This window comes from Trypanosoma theileri, assembly GCF_002087225.1.
Source record: "Trypanosoma theileri isolate Edinburgh chromosome Unknown TM35_Tth_29_V1, whole genome shotgun sequence".
Lineage (NCBI taxonomy): Eukaryota > Euglenozoa > Kinetoplastea > Trypanosomatida > Trypanosomatidae > Trypanosoma > Trypanosoma theileri.
This window is the reverse complement of record NW_021639871.1, coordinates 97,426-115,599: the sequence shown is the minus strand read 5'-3', so window position 1 is coordinate 115,599 and position 18,174 is coordinate 97,426. Positions and strand designations below refer to the sequence as shown.

General features: G+C 38.3%; 9 protein-coding genes across 9 annotated transcripts; all 9 read left to right on the top strand.

Annotated features, from left to right (window-relative positions):
* TM35_000291450 (myosin heavy chain) lies at positions 1 to 414 on the top strand (the record flags this gene model as incomplete). The annotated part of the gene is made up of 1 exon (XM_029028302.1): positions 1 to 414. A coding segment is annotated over one exon (414 nt), but the record flags the coding sequence as incomplete, so codon positions are not given.
* A 352-nt stretch (positions 415 to 766) lies between these two features.
* TM35_000291440 (dynein intermediate chain) lies at positions 767 to 3,073 on the top strand (the record flags this gene model as incomplete). Its single annotated transcript, XM_029028301.1, has 1 exon — positions 767 to 3,073. One exon carries the CDS (start codon positions 767 to 769, stop codon positions 3,071 to 3,073), a length of 2,307 nt encoding a protein of 768 aa, XP_028880328.1.
* An 841-nt stretch (positions 3,074 to 3,914) lies between these two features.
* Positions 3,915 to 5,084, top strand: TM35_000291430 (uncharacterized protein; the record flags this gene model as incomplete). The annotated part of the gene is made up of 1 exon (XM_029028300.1): positions 3,915 to 5,084. One exon carries the CDS (start codon positions 3,915 to 3,917, stop codon positions 5,082 to 5,084), a length of 1,170 nt encoding a protein of 389 aa, XP_028880327.1.
* Positions 5,085 to 5,306: 222 nt separating this feature from the next.
* On the top strand, positions 5,307 to 6,155 carry TM35_000291420 (uncharacterized protein; the record flags this gene model as incomplete). The annotated part of the gene is made up of 1 exon (XM_029028299.1): positions 5,307 to 6,155. The coding sequence occupies one exon, from the start codon at positions 5,307 to 5,309 to the stop codon at positions 6,153 to 6,155; it is 849 nt and encodes a 282-aa protein (XP_028880326.1).
* A 365-nt stretch (positions 6,156 to 6,520) lies between these two features.
* Positions 6,521 to 8,569, top strand: TM35_000291410 (putative small GTP-binding protein Rab7; the record flags this gene model as incomplete). The annotated part of the gene is made up of 1 exon (XM_029028298.1): positions 6,521 to 8,569. One exon carries the CDS (start codon positions 6,521 to 6,523, stop codon positions 8,567 to 8,569), a length of 2,049 nt encoding a protein of 682 aa, XP_028880325.1.
* Positions 8,570 to 9,691: 1,122 nt separating this feature from the next.
* On the top strand, positions 9,692 to 11,779 carry TM35_000291400 (putative poly(A) polymerase, putative,polynucleotide adenylyltransferase; the record flags this gene model as incomplete). Its single annotated transcript, XM_029028297.1, has 1 exon — positions 9,692 to 11,779. The coding sequence occupies one exon, from the start codon at positions 9,692 to 9,694 to the stop codon at positions 11,777 to 11,779; it is 2,088 nt and encodes a 695-aa protein (XP_028880324.1).
* Positions 11,780 to 12,405: 626 nt separating this feature from the next.
* TM35_000291390 (putative protein kinase) lies at positions 12,406 to 14,262 on the top strand (the record flags this gene model as incomplete). Its single annotated transcript, XM_029028296.1, has 1 exon — positions 12,406 to 14,262. One exon carries the CDS (start codon positions 12,406 to 12,408, stop codon positions 14,260 to 14,262), a length of 1,857 nt encoding a protein of 618 aa, XP_028880323.1.
* A 486-nt stretch (positions 14,263 to 14,748) lies between these two features.
* On the top strand, positions 14,749 to 16,284 carry TM35_000291380 (phosphatidylserine synthase; the record flags this gene model as incomplete). The annotated part of the gene is made up of 1 exon (XM_029028295.1): positions 14,749 to 16,284. One exon carries the CDS (start codon positions 14,749 to 14,751, stop codon positions 16,282 to 16,284), a length of 1,536 nt encoding a protein of 511 aa, XP_028880322.1.
* An 813-nt stretch (positions 16,285 to 17,097) lies between these two features.
* TM35_000291370 (uncharacterized protein) lies at positions 17,098 to 17,697 on the top strand (the record flags this gene model as incomplete). The annotated part of the gene is made up of 1 exon (XM_029028294.1): positions 17,098 to 17,697. One exon carries the CDS (start codon positions 17,098 to 17,100, stop codon positions 17,695 to 17,697), a length of 600 nt encoding a protein of 199 aa, XP_028880321.1.
* Between the last annotated feature and the right edge of the window lie 477 nt (positions 17,698 to 18,174).

Below are 18,174 nucleotides of genomic sequence, written 5' to 3'. Positions count from 1 at the left end.
ACTGGTGAGCGCGACGAGCTTGCGGAGAACCTGCGTGCTACTGAGGACGCCAAGGCTGAGGTGGAGAAGAATCGTGATCTTATTTATGATGAGTTGATGTGTGAACGTGAAGAAGCTATTCGTGCCCGAGAGGCTGACTTGGAGTTGGCACGGTCTCGTCTTTGTGATGCAGAGTCAAAATGCGGTTTCCTGGATGGTAGAGTGTCTCGGTTGGAGAGGGATAAGGCCAGGTTGAAGTCTGCGTATACAGATGTTTTACGTGAGAATAAAGAAAATGCTGTTCGTCTACGTGTGAGACACGATTTGTTTGGTAGTGGTGATGGTTGTACTAATTGCTCTCCTAGTAAATTTTCGTTGACAGAGAAGTTATTGTCTGCAAGGGTCGTGTGTGGGAAGGAAAATGGTTCTTCTTAGTCATTTTTTTTTTTTTGTACGTTGTTTAATTTTTTTTTTTTTTAAATGGTGGTTTGTTTTTGTGTTTGTTTAGATACTGAAAAATCCCTAGGAATTCTTGTATTTCGTTTTTGTAGATGCTTTTATTATTAGTTTATTATTATTATTATTATTATTATTATTATTATTATTATTATTATTATTATTATTATTATTATTATTATTTTTATTATTATTATTATTATTATTATTATTATTATTATTAAAATTTTTTTTTTTTTGGTTTCTCATTATTGTATGGGCTTGTGCTTCCATGTTTTTTTTTTAATGATACTTGCTTTGCTTTTCGTATTAAAGGAAGATTATTTAAAGAATGGATTTGGCTGAAAAGCGTCGTCAGCTAGAAGAAATTCGCGCTGCACGTGAGGCTAAGCAGCGCTCTGTGCAGCAGCAACAGCAGCAGTTAAAGCTACAGCGCGGTGGTTCGCAATCTTCGACTGCGTTTCTGCGTAGTAGTACAGCGAGATCTTCGGCTTCAAGTTTGGCTGTAGGAAACAGTGTAGTTGAGGGTGATAAGTTGGGTCGTGTGGGTTCAACGGCATCATTGGTGAGTGTACGTGGGGAACAACGACTGGATGAGCTTAAAACGCAAACGACACGGAAGTTACCCTCTTCACTATCAGTTCGACAGGTAATGTTAAATAGACGGTCAACCGTTGAAACTGGCGTAGGGGAAAATATAAATAAAGCACAGACTGAATCAGAAACAGGGTTTACAGTAGATACTAGTGGTCCTGGTCCGAATTCGTGGAAAATAGAGGTTGGTATTGGTGCACTTTCACTTGAACCTACGGATGATATTGAAGATATTTCTGTTAATACCTCTGCTCGTTCTTTGCCACTCAATATGACAACGACGTCTGTTTCTGATAAACCACTGGAAGATTCTTCCGAAGCACGATCTCGTGTTACGTCAATGATTGGAACTGCAATGCTTATATCACACTCACTTCGTGCAGAGTCATGGTTAGGATGTGAGGGTCGTTGCGTGCTGGATGTTGCGGTACTTCAGTACAATTTATCTGAAGGAGATACTGACGCTGATGACGATTCACTTATTTCTGCAGCCGCTCTTTCAGAGCCACATAGTGTGGAGGTGAAGGCGGGTGATGTATCGCACAACGAATCATTGCAAAGTGGTGGTGAAACAACTATCTCTACATCATCAGAGAATATTGGGACATCAAAGGGCCTTGTGCTTTTGTGGTGTATTCCACGTGGTAAAAAGGATGATGGAGCTTGTGCAGTTGTGCCACTTCGTTTTGGAAGTGAGATTCGTTCTCTTGCATGTACACGTCATCGTCCTCATCTTCTTTTTGGTGGAGCTGCAAATGGTTCTATTTTGGTATGGCGCATTGATCATGCATTACAGGGATGTAGAAGTGCCGTTATGTCTATTGACCCTGAAAGACCATCATCGTTAAATTTAGGAACATTAGCTTATACAGGAGCATCAGGTGTTGTTGTAGCAGGTGCTGCTATGGGGCCATTTGAGCAGTCCTTCCCATCACCACAAACACATCAATCTCCTGTTCTTAGTATGGCAGTTCATGGAGATGCGAATTACCATCACCTTTATTCTGTGAGTCAGGAGGGTCGTGTATGTATGTGGTCTTTACAGCAACTGCGTTTACCTTCATCAAGCCGTGATGGGTTAATGACTGGACAATTTATTGGTTCTTTAGGTTCATGTGCAGCTTTTGTTGATAAGGCAGCTGATGCCATGAGTAAAGTTGTTATTGGTTGCCTTGATGGTCATGTTCTAGAAGGACGTACAAAAAGTTCACGTGTAGTGGAATTTCGTTCAATCACAACTCCACCTGTTTCTAGTTCAATGGTTTCACCGAATGATACTTCTTCAAATACAACAGATACACCAATGCACAGATCACGCAGTCCAGGAGTGGGAAATAGCATTCCTGCACATGGCGCTGCGGTTGTGGCAGTGGCCCCACATCCACTTCATGCGGATCCTCGTATCAGTGATACTGTTCTTACGGCTGCGGCGGATGGGAGTTGTTTTCTTTGGCTTGGGTCGCGACGTATTAACATTGATGGTTTTTCCGCGTTAGTGAATTGTTTACGGTGGTCTCCTACACATCCTGCGGTATTCTTTGCTGGGGAAAGTAATGGTCGAGTGGCTGCTTGGGATTTATCACAGAACTCCTACGCACCTGTGGCATTTGTGTATCTACGCTCTTCCTCTACAACAGGCGGGGGATGGGGACGTACTTCTTCAGGGACAATTCCAATGACAACGATGACTACTCCAACAACAAGAACAACAAGAAAAACATCTACAACTACTAAAACTACTACTACTACTACTACTACTAGTACTAATGCTGCTACTACTACTGCTGTACCGGCACATCGTAGTGCTCCAGTCACGAGTCTTTCTTTCTCAGACGATGGTACTTGGTTAACCTGTGGTACTGCTACTGGAGAGATACATTTTTTGCGTCTACGCTCTGACCTTATATTGGAGAAAAAGGACTTCAATCATCGTTTAGAGGAAGGGATGAAGGAAGATCCTTCCACTGCATCTGGTGGTATTGCTTCTGCGGCTTCTGGCAATTACACTTCATTATCTTGGATTGATGCACGTTTTGTATCTTAGATATATGATGTTGATAATTGCCATCAGCAATTCTTGAGGGATGTTTGTCGAATTGTATATGCATCATTGAATGATCATTAGTGTTAGTCTTTGTTCTGTTTTTTTTTTTTTTTGTTATTATTTTATTTTATTGTTGTTATTATTATCTTCTTCTATGACTTTAAAACGTTTGTATGCAATGCTGTCGTAGTAACTCTTAGTGGTTAGAGAGACCTATCGCCTTCTTTTATTTTTATTATTATTTGGTCTCTAAAAGAGGTAGAATAAGGGTTGTAAGATAGTAGACATTGTAATAGCATCGTCATTATATATTGCTCCTTGGGGGTTGCATTGAATTCAAATACTTTTTTTTTTTGCAGCATTTTTTATTTTATTTCCTTCATCACTTATTGACATTCTTTTTTTTTCCTTCTTTGTATCTAATACTCTAAATACTTATTGTTGTTTTTATCATGCCTTTATACGTGTGTTTGTATTTTTGTTTCTATCTGTTTTTTTTTTTTTGTTTTGAATTCTTTCTTGACCCATTCTTTAGCTTTCATCCCAAAGAGGTGCCTGAAGTTGTATATAAATAAATATATTTTTTATTTATATACCAGAAAGGAAACAAAAAAAAAAAAAAAAAAAAAAAAAACAGAAAAAAACTTCTTTTTTCAGTAAAGAGTACTGTGAAGAAACACATAAAGGGAAAGAAAATAAAAGTAAAAAAAAAAAATAAATAAATAAAAAGCGAAAGGAAAGTACATAATAGATTTAATCCACATAGTTTGTTGACTTACGACCCGCCTCACCCCCCACCCACAACTTAATCTTAGTTCGTTTCTGGATTTATTCATCATTGATGTTTCGATTATCAGGATGGCGACTTGCTGCTCTGGTGTCATCATCATCTCCATTATTTCAGAAGAGCAAAACCAGTAGTGAATTAAAAGAATCGTTAACACCACAAGTTGCCACTAGACGTGTTGGTACTGTTATGTCCTTTATGCACCGTCGTGGTTACGGATTTCTGCGAGAAACGGAACTTTCTACAATTAAAAAAGAAGGTCTTCATGCCTCTTCAACATCCACAGCAGCAGATGCTATTAGGAATAAAGGATCAGAGTCCACAGGAAACAACACGGCGGGAGTTAGTTTCTTCTTTCCACGTTCTTCACTGGATGGGGGATTTTATTTAACAGAGGGACAAACTGTCTCGTTTGATGTGCGAGATATAGAGCCAAGTCAGAAACTAAAGGCACGTCTCGCCTCAGAGAAATCGTCTGTGGTAACAACAACAACAACAACAACATCAATGGAAAGTGAGAGTGAAGGTTCAAAGTCTCTTTCGGTTGCCCATCGTATTCGTCTATATGATACGGTAACCGGTAAAGAAAAGCCTGTTACTCCCATTACACTCTATGGATATGTTGAGAACTGGGATTCCCTTGCTGGCACAGGTGTTATTGCCGAGTTGGATCTCAGCGGCAGTCTTCATGATGACGCCCCACGTTTTACGGTTAGTTTAGAAGATTTAGATCTCGCAGGACGAGCAGAACTGCGACGTGGACGTTATGTACGTTTTTGTCTTGAAGCCGGTGATCGCACAGCAGCTCGTCGTGTTATTATTGATCGCAGCGCGGAACAAAAACATGCCGCCCAACGTCTCCCCAACACTGCAGAAAATAGTACAGATGATGAGAAACGACATTATGGAACCGTGCGGGAAGTGGTGGAAGGACGTTTTGGTTTTGTTGTGTTGGATGAAACTGGGGAGTCTATTTTCTTTCACATGAGTAATGCGGAGAATGGTGTGAAGCCGGGAGATACCGTTTCTTTTGCGTTGTTTGAAATGACTCAAGGGAAACATGTGGGGAAGAGGGCTTGTGTGGGTGTGAAGAGATGCTTGACAAAACCTCCATCTTCATTATCTTCTTCAACTGCTGGGGGAAGGAATAACAACAACGGTAAGAAGTCTAAGGCCGCACAGAACTTGGATGATGATGATGATGAGTTTGAGCTTCTGGATTAAAAAAAAAAGAAAGAATTAAAAAAAAAAAACAAAAACAAAGCGTGACTTTCTTCTTTTCTTTTTCTTTTTCTTATGCTTCTCTCATGTTATCTATCATCTCTTTCTTCTTTTCTTTTTCTTTTTCTTATGCTTCTCTCATGTTATCTATCATCTCTTTCTTTTTTTCTTTTTCTCTCCATTATCTTTTATCTTCCTATATACCGGAGTACGGAGCCGGAGATCATGCTGCACCGCACATTCTGCATCTGTGCTGCGGCCACGGCCTTCCATCACAACAATAATCATAATCATAATAATAATAATAATAACAACAGTAATAATCGTGCGGAGTCCCGCAGTATCTCTGAGCGGGCGCTGCGGATTCGTCGGCAGGAACTTTTCTACCGTCAACTCCGCCGGCTGATTATTCCCGGTTTTTTGGCGTACGGCCTGTTTGTGCTCCGCCCGCATGAGGGGCACTTTGTGCGGTACCTCGCCGAGCGGCGCCACCACGAGGCCGCCTTCAACCGACTTTTTCCACCAACGCCCACCCCAACAACAGTGGAGGGAAACTCAAAGGAAGAGAAGGGGAAACAGAAAAGGGAAGAAGGAGGGTATTTGAGCTCATGGTGGCGTGGAAATAAGAGTAATAATCATAATAATAGTAATAGTAATAAAAATGAAGAGGAAACGGATGAGGCACGTTTGGCACGTAAACGTTTGTTGTTTGCGCGGGAGCGTTTATATTCGGCAGAGGAGGGAACGGAGATGTTTCGTCCAATTGATGCGGCACAACGAGCAACGGATTTGGCATCTCAACAAGAACATCCACCAATGCATGTACTTAGTGAAGAACTATTACAACTAATGCAGGAGTCTAAGGCGTATGAGGCAAATAAGGGAATAAACACGGATGATAACAATACGGCATTATCAACAGTATCTACTTCTTCTTGTATGCCTGTACGTTTGGAATTTCATGATTGGTATCTCTTTGCAACTGGTGCGGTGGTATTCTCTGATAGATCTGGTACGACGGTAAAGCGTCTTCGGTTCATTGGCTTTTGTGGGATGATATGGAAAGAATTGTAGTGTAGTGTATTATTATTATTATTATTATTATTACATATCTGTTATGAATACATGATTACAGGTGAATACAAATACAACATTTATAAAATGCATCTATATATATATATTCTATTTCATTTTAAGGGATTATGGAGGGGTAAGGGGGAAGAATATTAAAATTCATTGCTCTTCTTTTATGCTGTTTTTTTTTTTTCTTTTCTTTTTCATTATATAGGCTTTTCTGTTAGCTATATACATCGTTAAGTACAAAAGGTACGAAGAGTAATCTAAACCACAGTTTAGTGATCTGCCTGTTTGTGTGTTGTGTGTGTGTTTTAATTAAAGGGAAACAGTAGAAAAGGAAAGAAAAAAAAAAAAAAAAGAAAATGGATCATGTAGATCTCGCCAGTGCACGGGAGATGGGATCCTCTCCAGCCTTTACAACCCTTCATGTCTCTGTGCCGTACAGTAGTAACAACAGCACCTATAACAGCAATAGCAATATTTATAATAACAATAATAACAATAGTAGTCATATCAATAATAATAGTAATGCTAGTGGTAGCACCAGCGGTGTGGCTGCTTACGGTGGTAGTACTTCTCCCCGTACTCCACACGTACATTCCTTAGCAGGATCCATGGCTGCCAGTTCTGTGATGAATAACCCAACCTCAAACACCTCACGATCATTGGCCAAACCAACATTAGATACATCACATATTCGTTTATGCTCAGAAGAGTGTTGGATGCCGGATGCTCAAGTAATGACATGTATGGCACATGAGTGTAATGTCTCTTTTTCACTTTTTAATCGTAGACATCATTGTCGTGTCTGTGGACGGATTTTCTGTGCTGCTTGTTGTTCACATTTCATTACATTACGTGGGGATAATCATACAGGAACGACAGGTTCACTTGTTACTTCTTTCTTAGATGGAGTAGAGAGTCCCACCGCATCCTCCACAACGCCTCATCGAATAGGTGATAAAGTACATGGACAGAGAAATTCCATACTTTCATCTACACGACCATTACAATCATCTCCATCCCAATCATTACAACAGATAGGATCATCATATCATCAACGTCAACCATCCCAACAACAACAACAACTACAACCATCTGGATCATCTTCATTCTCAACTACACATCGTATTTGTTCTGCATGTTATTATGAACTTCAACTTGTTGTTTCTCGTCGGGATCACACGGGAGAAGCACGACGAAAATGTCGAGGTGAATTAAAAATGCTTCAATGGTCTTTACTTGTAAATATGTTAACTTATCTTAGTATGCATGATCTTTTAGAAGTTTCTCTAGTATCCTCTGATTTTTATTTTATGTCGAGAGATAATGTCATATGGTATCAATATAATTTAGCACAATATCAACAAAAGGAAAAAGAATTAAAAATACCAACAGCGTCTAATTATTTTAACCCTTCATTACGTCATCGATTACTCAATCGACATAAGGTACGTGCATTTCGAACAGATTTTGAAGATATTACTCCCACAGATGCCTCTAAACGTGTAATTTCTCTTCATGCACGATATAATTTTACACAATTCCTTGATTTTGCCCGACAACAAGAAATGGCACGATGTAAAGGTTTTTTATCTTTCTCTGTTGGGGCCCGTATGTTATTATCTAGTCCATTAAAAATTGCGATTATTGGACCCACAGGAATTGGTAAAAGTTCCATGGTTCGATGCTTTGCAGGTCCACATGCGGCTCATACCAGTTGGCGAGAACCACTGCCAACGATGGGATTCACCCGATATGAAAAAACAGTTCATCTCACTGGAAGTTTAATGGCAGATGTGATGTTGCATGTTTTTGATATTTCCGGTGAACCCCGTTTTGAGGAATTGCGGCGGTTTATTTGTTCGAATTGTCATGCCGTTGGGATTTGTTATGATGCTCGGCGTAAAGTGACATTAGTGCAGGCAGCAGATATTATGATGGGAGTGGAACCCGCATTAGGCCCACAGCCAGTAGTCGTCTGCGGAATAATGGGACCCACTAATACTACTAATAATACTGATGAGATTCCAACAACTACTACTAATACTAATACTAATAGTAATAGTAATAGTAATACTAATAGTACAGCTACTACGATGGCCACACCGATAGCGGTATCAGAACCAGCCGTACAAGAAATACATGCAATGGGTATTACGGTTCGTGGTCGGGCATCTTTACAATGTCAATGGAATAATAGTGAACCGTTATTTCAAAGTTTATTACAATCTCTCTTGGATCGTCTTGCAATGGCAACTGCCACCTCATCTGTTGTTGCCGCTGCTGCTTCTAATGGGCGTGCAAAGATTGATGAAAAGGAATCGGCTACTAATCTTGCGGTCGCACAGGAATTACTTCGAATCACACTAAATCCATCTGCTCTGGATATCTTGCTTGAACAAAAGTAAATAGAAGAAATAAAGATAGAGAGAGAGAGAGAGAGAGAGAGAGGTACCATTACTAAAGATTGACAAATAATGATGATATGTTTTTTTTTTTGTTTTTGTGAAGTATACGCTCGAGTTATTTGCTGTTCTTGTTGTTCTTTTTGTTGGTTTTTTTGTAATTATCCGTATTTACCGCTAAAAGAAAACACCAGTTGGATCAAAACTATGTACACAAAAGAAAGAAAAAAAAAAAGACGGATGAGTTCATTTTATTTAAAGTGAGAATTACGAGTGTTTTTTGGACACATATATATAACGACAACGTTTTAGTGAAGACTTTGTATATATATATATTCTGTGGAAGTCAAAATAAAAAAAAGACAAAACAAAAAGGATAAAGAAAAGAAGAACGAAAAAAACGAAACGAAACAAAGAAAAAAAAAAGGGGGATAATATGAATGACTACTTTACCGCAATAATTAATCATTTTATCGTCCATTATTGATGCGCATGTCATTTTTTTTTTTTTTCTTTGTTTTGTGTACCTTTTTTTTTCTTCTTTTTTCTTTCGTATGTTTTTATCAGTAGTGAATATCCCACGTTGTTACACGTGCTTTTGCTTATCATCGAAATTGTCAAGACGAAGGTTTTTTTTTCCTTTTGACTCTTTACGTCTGTTTATTAATATATATATATTTATTTATATTTATATATATATTTATGTTTATATATATATTTCGTTTCTTTTTTCTTTTTTTTGTTCTTCTTTTCTTATTGTTATCTTAATGATTTCTTCTGCATTAAATGTTCTTATTTATGTTTAAGGAAGAGCAAAGACAGGAAATCAAATCTAATTCAAGGATAAGGGTATATATATATATATATATATATATATATATATATATATATATATACATTTATATAAGGATAAAGAAGAAGGAAAAAAAAAAAGAAAAATAGCTTAAAAACCAACAATACTCACAACAACTATTAACAAACAGAAAAAAAAGTAGAAAACAGACAACTACACACAATCACACACATCAAGAAAGAAAAATAAAATATTAATAAAAAAAAAACAGAAGAAAAAAAATATATTACCCTTTTTATTATTATTATTATTATTGCTGCTAGAAAAGCGCCATGTCGCGCAATGACAAATCATTTCTAGCGAAGAAAGTCATCTCCGCCGATGGCCCCTCACCAAAGGAAGAAGAACACAACGTCCCTCTTGTGGAGTGGTGTGCGGCCGGTATTGAACCAGAGGAAGAGGCCAACAGACGCCGATCGGTATTGGAGCATATTAACAATATTGTCCGTGCGTGGATTCGATCTACAATGATCACAGAATTCCGAATGCCTGCAGAGGCCGCCGCACAGGTGGAGGGACGTATTTTTGCAACCGGTTCCTATCGCTATAATGTACATGCCTCTGGTAGTGATATTGATATTGTTCTTATTGCCCCTAATCGAATTACACGTGAACACTTTTTTAATACACTTGCCCCTCGTTTACAACATGAACCTCGTATTACAGAACTTCACTGTATTCATGATGCCCGTGTACCACTTATTGCAATGGTAGCAGATGGAATTGATATTGATTTATCATTTGGATCTATTCGACAAGATCGTGTACCAGAGGTTATTACAGATGATCTTTTACAAGGATTAGATGATCAATCTGTTTTGAGTTGTAATGCTGTACGTGTGGCTCATAATATTATGGATCTCGTTCCCCGTAAGGCATCTTTTCGACAAGCCTTACGTTTTATTAAAGCCTGGGGTAAATCTCGTGGAATTTACAGTAATACATTTGGATTTCCTAGTGGTATTGGATGGGCTATTCTTGTAGCCTTTGTTTGTCAATGTCATCCTAATCAAAATGCAGCTGGGATGGTGGTTCGTTTTTTCCGTATTTATCACACCTGGTTTTCTGCAAATCCACATGAAATTGGAAAGGAGAATCGAGCCATTTACTTAACAGAAACTATGCGTGTAAAAACAAACCTTGGAAGATGTTGGGATCCACGGGAATCTAAATCAGATGCCATGGCATTATTTCCTGTTCTCACTCCAGCTGTTCCCTACGGGAATGCCTGTTATAATGTTACCTTAACTAATTTAAGACAATTATGTGCAGAATTTGCCAGAGGACATGAAATTTGTAGTGCTAATATGGGAAGTTCTGTAGAAGAAACAAAAGCAAAATTTGGTCCATATGGTGTTTGGAGTAAACTTTTAGAACCTGTGAAATTCTTTGGTGAATATAAGTATTATCTACATGTACAGGTATCTTGTACAGATGCAGAACGCTATCAAGGTTATGTAGATGCGGTGGAGTCAAAGATTCGTTTCCTTTGGGCAGGAACAGCGGAATCACGTGCACAGTCGTTGGAAAATTGTCGACATGTACGTTTACAACTTAACCCAAAACGGTATGAAGCTCCTGAAGAAGTAGAGGCACGAACTCGTATTTTACAAAAATCAACTACTCGTGTGGCGCCTATGAATAATAATAATAATAGTAATAGTAATAATAACAGTGGTGTTAGTGGTTCCTATGATACAACGATATCTCAACGTTTGAGTGGTGGTAGTAATAGTGGTAGTAATAATAATAATAATAATAATATACCAAAGGTATTTAGTTGTCACTATTTCATTGGCATGTCTGTAGATCCAAAAGCTCCATCTGGAAAGATTGATCTCGCTCCTAGTATTCGTGCTTTTCATAATATTGTCCGACAATTACGACAATACCAGGAAGGTGTGACCCGATTACCGGTGATCACAGTAGAAGATATGTCTAAAATACCCGCCTTTGTAAAAGAAGCCGCAGGATATAAAGATGTAATCAACTCAACAACAACAACAACAACAACAACAACAGCGGCTGCAGCTGCAGATCATACAGAATCATCCAGTACAACATCTTGTGAAGGGAATACAGATGCAGGAACGGCGATTACGGAAACTACTTTGGCAGGAGAGAAACGACCTCGTGATGTATCTTCTTTAAAGAATGATAATAATAATGATAATAATAATGATAATGATGAGAATGGTTCTGTGAGGAAAATGGCCGCTACGGAAACTGCTTCTGGTCATGTGAGTAATGGTGTGCGTACGGAAGTCGTAGGGAAAAATAGCGGAACGGAGACGGCAGCGAACACAAACGAAGGAGAGGAGGATCTTGACCTTGAACAGGCATTGGGTCTTGGATTTTGAGTGTTATGTGTTTTCTAATTATTATTATTATTATTATTATTATTATTATTATTATTATTATTATTATTATTATTATGTTTCCTTTTTTTAGTTCTTTTTTTTTTCTTTTTGTTACTTGTTAGCACGTTCCAATGTTTGTAATCTATTATTCATGATGCTAATAATATACCTTTACGGCGATGATAGCAAAGGGATAAAAATAAAAAGGGATGTAGGAGGAAAGGAGGAAAGAAAAAGAAAGTGAGTGGATAACCCATGCGTCGGCCTCACTTTATTTTTTTTTCCTCTCTTCCCATTATTTCCACTGTTTCTTAATATATATCTTTATCTTTCTCGCTTTCTTTTCTTTTCTTTTTCTTTTTCTCTTTATTGGCAACGTATACTAGAAATCATACGGTGTTGAAGTACCTTCTTGACCAGTGCTGTTTTTTTTTAATTCTCTTTTTTTTCTTTTTTCTTTCTCCCAGAGGTTTATAATAACTCCTTTCCTGCTCATCAATACCTCTTTTTCTTTCTTTCCTTCTTAATTAAATAATTAATTAATTACTTTCTTTCTCTCTCTCTCCCTCTCTCACTCTATCTATCAGTTTAGGTGTATCTATCTGTCTCTGTATATTTATCTATAGATGCGTCAATTAGGACCGCGTTGTTTGACCAGCGGCGCCTGTGAGTTGCGGCTGCAGTCGTGCGTGTGGGGCGCGGCGTGGCTGCGGGGAGTTGAGGCGTCGGCGGCGGCCGCGCACAACATTTCACTTTACGCGTTAATGAAAAGAGCCGGCACGGCGGTGTTTGATGCTTGCAGGCACAATTATCCAAACAAACGACATTGGCTTGTGCTCTGCGGGGCGGGGAATAATGGCGGGGATGGATTTGTCGTCGCCCGCCTCGCCGCCGCCAACGCCGGACTGCGGGTCACTGTAGTGACAGCAATGAGTAAATCAAAGAATGGAATGCCACCAGAGGCCACTGCCGCCTTTGCAGCGTTAAAAGAATACATGATGGAAAGACAACAACAAGAAGAGGAAAAAAGAGGAAAAGAAGAGGAAAAACAAAAAGTGGAAGATGAAACGATGATGGGAAAGGAATGTATTATGAGTGGAGGTGGTGTTACGATTAAGGATGCACAATCATGGCAAACAGAAAAGATTGCGGATGATATTGATTTGGTGGTGGATGGTTTACTTGGCACTGGTATTAATGGAGCCCCACGTGCGGAGTATGCGGCGTTAATTGATCGTATTAATTCCCTTTCAGTTCCACGTGTGGCTATTGATATTCCATCTGGTTTAAATGCGGAAACAGGAGCTGTAGAGGGTGCCTGTGTGCGTGCAGATCATACAGTTACATTTATTGCGTTAAAACCGGGTTTATTCACAGCACGTGCACGTGATTTTGTAGGGAAGTTACATTACAATTGCCTTGAATTAGGTGAGTGGATGTTAGCAGAGGAACGGCAAAAAGATTTATTTTGTCGTCGTCTCACCCATTCACATTTGCAGGAATTAATCCCTTATGCTCGATCCCCTTGTTCACATAAAGGTGCGAATGGTAAATTGTTACTTATTGGCGGAGATTATGGCTTTGGTGGGGCTATTATAATGGCAGCAGAGGCAGCATTACGTACAGGTGCTGGTCTTGTGCGGGTCTTAACACGAGCAGAACACATGACACCACTTCTCTGTCGTTGTCCAGAAGTGATGGTGCGAGAATTAAACCCTGCGAGTTTGCAAGAAGGATTAGAATGGGCCACTTCTCTAGCCGTAGGACCAGGACTTGGACAAGATGAATGGGGTCAAACCATCATTGAGAAGGTGCAAGCATATTGTCAAGCACATGTGGAAGAGAAACCATCTGTATGGGATGCAGATGCCTTAAATATTCTGGCATCACGTAAACAGCAAAGAAGAAACAACACAGAAGAAACAAAAAAAGAAGAAGAAAAAGAAAAAGAAGAGGGTATTAAATATATAGATCGACTCAAGACACGTATCTTAACACCACATCCAGGTGAAGCTGCAAGGTTATTAAACTGCAGCATTGCAGATGTGGAACGAAATCGTTTTCAAGCTGCCAAAGAAATAGCCACTCGATATGGGGGAGTTGTATTATTAAAAGGACCTGGTACAGTACTTTACACCGCAGAAGAAGAAAAAGAAGAAGAAAAAACAAATAACATCATGAATATATCAACAACATCAAATCCATTACTTCTTCCCCATTGTGTTATTGCGGATGTTGGGAATAGTGGAATGGCTTCAGGTGGAATGGGAGATGTGTTAACAGGTGTGATTGCTGGTCTTCTGGCACAGCGAATGTCCATATGGTCAGCGGCGTGTGTGGGTTGTTTAGTGCACGGCACCGCAGCGGATCTCGCAGTGGCCGCACACAATGGAGAGCGGGGATTAACGGCAACAATGTTGTTTAATCATATACACACCTGTGTAAACCCCAATGGAATATGTAAACAGAACGCATGTCTTTGATAGACTTAGTAATAATAATAATAATAACAATAATAAAAAATAGAAGGAAGAAGGAAAAAAACTACTATTTAGGAGTTCAATAAAGAAGAGAGAGAAAAAAAAAAAATACGAATATTTTGTAAAAACGTATTCGAAAACAAAGGTTATGGAGTGAGGGATGTTTTTTTTATTGGGAAGAGGAAGAGGGACGAGTTCAAAATAAAAAAAAAAAGAAAAAAACAGTACGAGAAAAGAAAAAAAAAATCAAAAGTATCAACAAGTTCTCAGTTAGTAGCTTTATTTATAAACTAGGAATTAGACACCATGGAGGTGGGGTTTCATCCTTGTTTTTGGAATTATTATTATTATTATTATATCTGTGTTATTTATTTTAATATGTTCATGATTTTTTTTTTTCTGTTGTTGTTCTCTTCTTTTATACAAATATAAATATAAATATAAATGTATATGTCTATAATACACATTACCAGGCTGCATTACTGAAACATGAGTAAAAAGCAGCTTGTTAACGTTGTTAAAAGGTCCAATAACAATAATAATGGAAAGAGTAGTGGTAGTAGTAATGAGAATAGTACTGGTGATAGAAGTCCCATGGCGAACAATAATGGCAGCGTAGGACAGACACAGCGGCGTAATGAAAGCGATAATAAGAATAAGGATATGCGACTAAAATCATCTCCCTATATTAGAGAGTTTGATTTTGCAGATTTCTTTTACACTCCTCACACTCTCAGTGCTCTTACAATATTATTATCTGTCCTTCTATTTATGGTACGATATTATTACTATCCAGATATGAGTGTGGTATCTAGTGTAAAACTTGGTTTCTTAGCAGCTGCATTATCTTTAATTGTATTTGGTGCTATTCACTTTCCAGATTCTATTCTTATTAGACCTCATCCATGTGTTTGGCGGGCAGTTTTAGTTGTTGCTGTACTTTATATTGCTCTTCTCTCTTTTATGATGTTCCAAAATTTAAAAACGGTACGTACAATTATGGGATTTTATGATCCTTCACTTCTTATACCACAACCAGAGGGTCAATATGCAGAAGACTGTCGTTTTTATACCTCAGATAATCCATTTCTCTTTGTTCAAACAGCCTTTGATATCTTTATTCTAGCTCATTCTCTTGGATATTTCGTTAAAACAATTATTGTAAGAGATTGGCGAGTGGCAACCTGTATATCTATTGGCTTTGAAATTATTGAAATTACTTTTCAACATGTACTTCCAAATTTTAAGGAATGTTGGTGGGATCATCTTTTATTAGATGTACTTCTCTGTAATGCTGGTGGAACTTTACTTGGTATCTTGGCACTACGAAGACTACGTGCAAAGGAATTTCACTGGACGGCATTAAGTAGTATTAAGGATTACAAGGGGAAAGCGAAACGTATACTTGGTCAATTTGGTCCACGTAGTTTTGTTTCCTATGAATGGAATGTCTTTTTGAATCCTAAACGATTTTTGCAGTTTTTTGCTTTGTTAGCATTATTATTTATTCAAGATATTAATTGTTTTACAATGAAGCATATTCTTCACATGCCCCCTAAACATCATTTGGTTACGGCTCGTCTTCTCATGTGGAGTCTTATTGGTATTCCTAGTGTTCGTGAATACTATGAATACATCTCCACAAAGGAATATCCAGGAAAACGGTTTGGAATGACTGCATGGGTAGGGGTTTTGGCACTTCTTCTGGAAACTATTTTTATTACCAAAATGGCTATTGAGGGTGGTTACTTTCAGGAACCGATGCCAAGTTATATTGCGGTACCGTGGATGATTGCATTGTGTTTATTTATTGTTTGGTTTATTCTCTTCTTTGGGGCACTTAGTCTACAGCAGCGGATGGAACGACGGGGAGTTGTTTATATCATATCTAATATCTTTTTTTATCTTGGCTGTGGTTGTATAGTGGCACTCTTTCTAATGGGAATGCCAGATCTGCAGATTGGTCGGGCAACGTTTGAAGGGTTTATTGCCCCATATGAGAAGTATATCTTTTTCTGGAGATGAGAAATACAGAAGCAAAGAAAAACAAAACAAAAAAAAGATAAGGTAAAGGAGAGATCATAAAAGAGAGAAGAAGAGGTGAGGGCGAAAAAAAAAAAAAAGAAAAGTAAAAAAAAAAAAACACATTTCTTTATATCCATATACTTATATATATATATATATATATATATAGTATGGTATCGTACACTAACGTTTTTTTTTTTTTTTTTTTCTAATCTTCTTCTTTTAATGATTTTCTTTTTTTTCTCTGTTTGAAGAGAAAGGACGACTTCTTATATTATTAGCGGTGAATTTTTTTTATTCCCCTCACTTGTGATTGTGGGCTCAAGCGTGATGAGGGTAAAAACAAATAGACGTATAATTACTAGCAGCATACATATATATATATAAGAAGAGGGAAAAACAATATTTGATAGATATTGGTACATACATGAAAACGAAAAGAAAAACTGGAAAGAACATCAGCACTGAGGAGCTGAACTACTACAAAATAAAATAAAAAGAAATAATTATTCTGGAAACAAAAAATGAAAAAAAAAAAAAAGAAACAAATGTATTCTACAATCACATATAGTTTTTTTTTTTTTTTTTACTGTTCCTTCCTGTACACTTTAATTATTTCAATATTATTATGTTATGAATCTTATTTTTCTTCTTTGTTTTGGTCTGTGGAAGGGGGTATCCCGTACACACCTTATCATCACACACACACTATATATATATATATATATATATATATATATATATATATATTAAACCTCTACATCTTTCTCTTAAGAAAAAAAAAAAATATTTACTCTTCACATATATATTATAATGAAACCGTTACTCGTGTTTGGTTTACGCGGCACCTTACTAGAGCGTATTCACGCCAGTCGCATTCCCCCCGGAATGCCGGAGAATGCCATCACGGTTGGAATGAGTCGAGTGTGGCTGCGGCCCGGTGTGATGGAGACCCTGCAGGCGCTGCAGCCGCACTGTCATCTCGCCGTGTGGAGCTCCACCACCGCCCGCAACACCGCCCCACTCATGGAGGCGATATTTCATCACAGCAGCGATTCGCCCGCCGTGCGGTTTGCGTTCGTGTGGTCGCGCGAACACACATCGTCGGATGAGTTCCGCCGCACCACCGCCACTTCACGGGATGATCAACACGCGACGGTGAAGGATCTGCGGGAGGTGTACCGCCGCTATCCAGACATCGCCACTCCACGCAACACCGTGCTGATAGACGATACGCCGAGTAAAGGGAAACCAAATGCGGCGAACTTTCTCTGGTTAGAGACATGTGAGGAATTGAAGATTGAGAATGCACAGGTGATGCCGGCACTGCGGCGGTTTGTAGAGGAGAAGTTGCTGGCAGAGAAGGAAGATGTACGACGACTACTGCCGGTTCGCATTCCATGGGATGTGTAGATGAACAGAGCAGGGGGAAAAGAAGTGAAATGGGATGGTTGCCGCAGGATTTGTTAGAGATGACAGTGTGTGAGAGATATGTGGGATGGAGTGAATCAAAATCAGTCCATGTGTCTCTACAAAAGAAGAAGAAGAAGAAGAAGAAGAAGAAAAAAAAAAAAGAATACATATATATATATATATATATGATAGTTAGTACTACTACACGTATGAAGATGGACATTTAGTTGTCTTATCCTCTTTTCTTCTTTTTTTTAGTTTTATATTATCTATTTCTTTCAACTCTTCTATACATATGTTATTATTACTGAAACACAATTTCTCTTTTTGTTTTTATTTTTATATTGTTTCTTTCTTTCCTTTCTCTTTCTTTATTATTATTATTTTTGTTTTTAATCAGCTTATTGTCTGCAGCAGCAGTATCAGCAACAGCAGCAGAAAGAGCAGGCGAGTACGCGCATTACGCGAAAAAGGTAA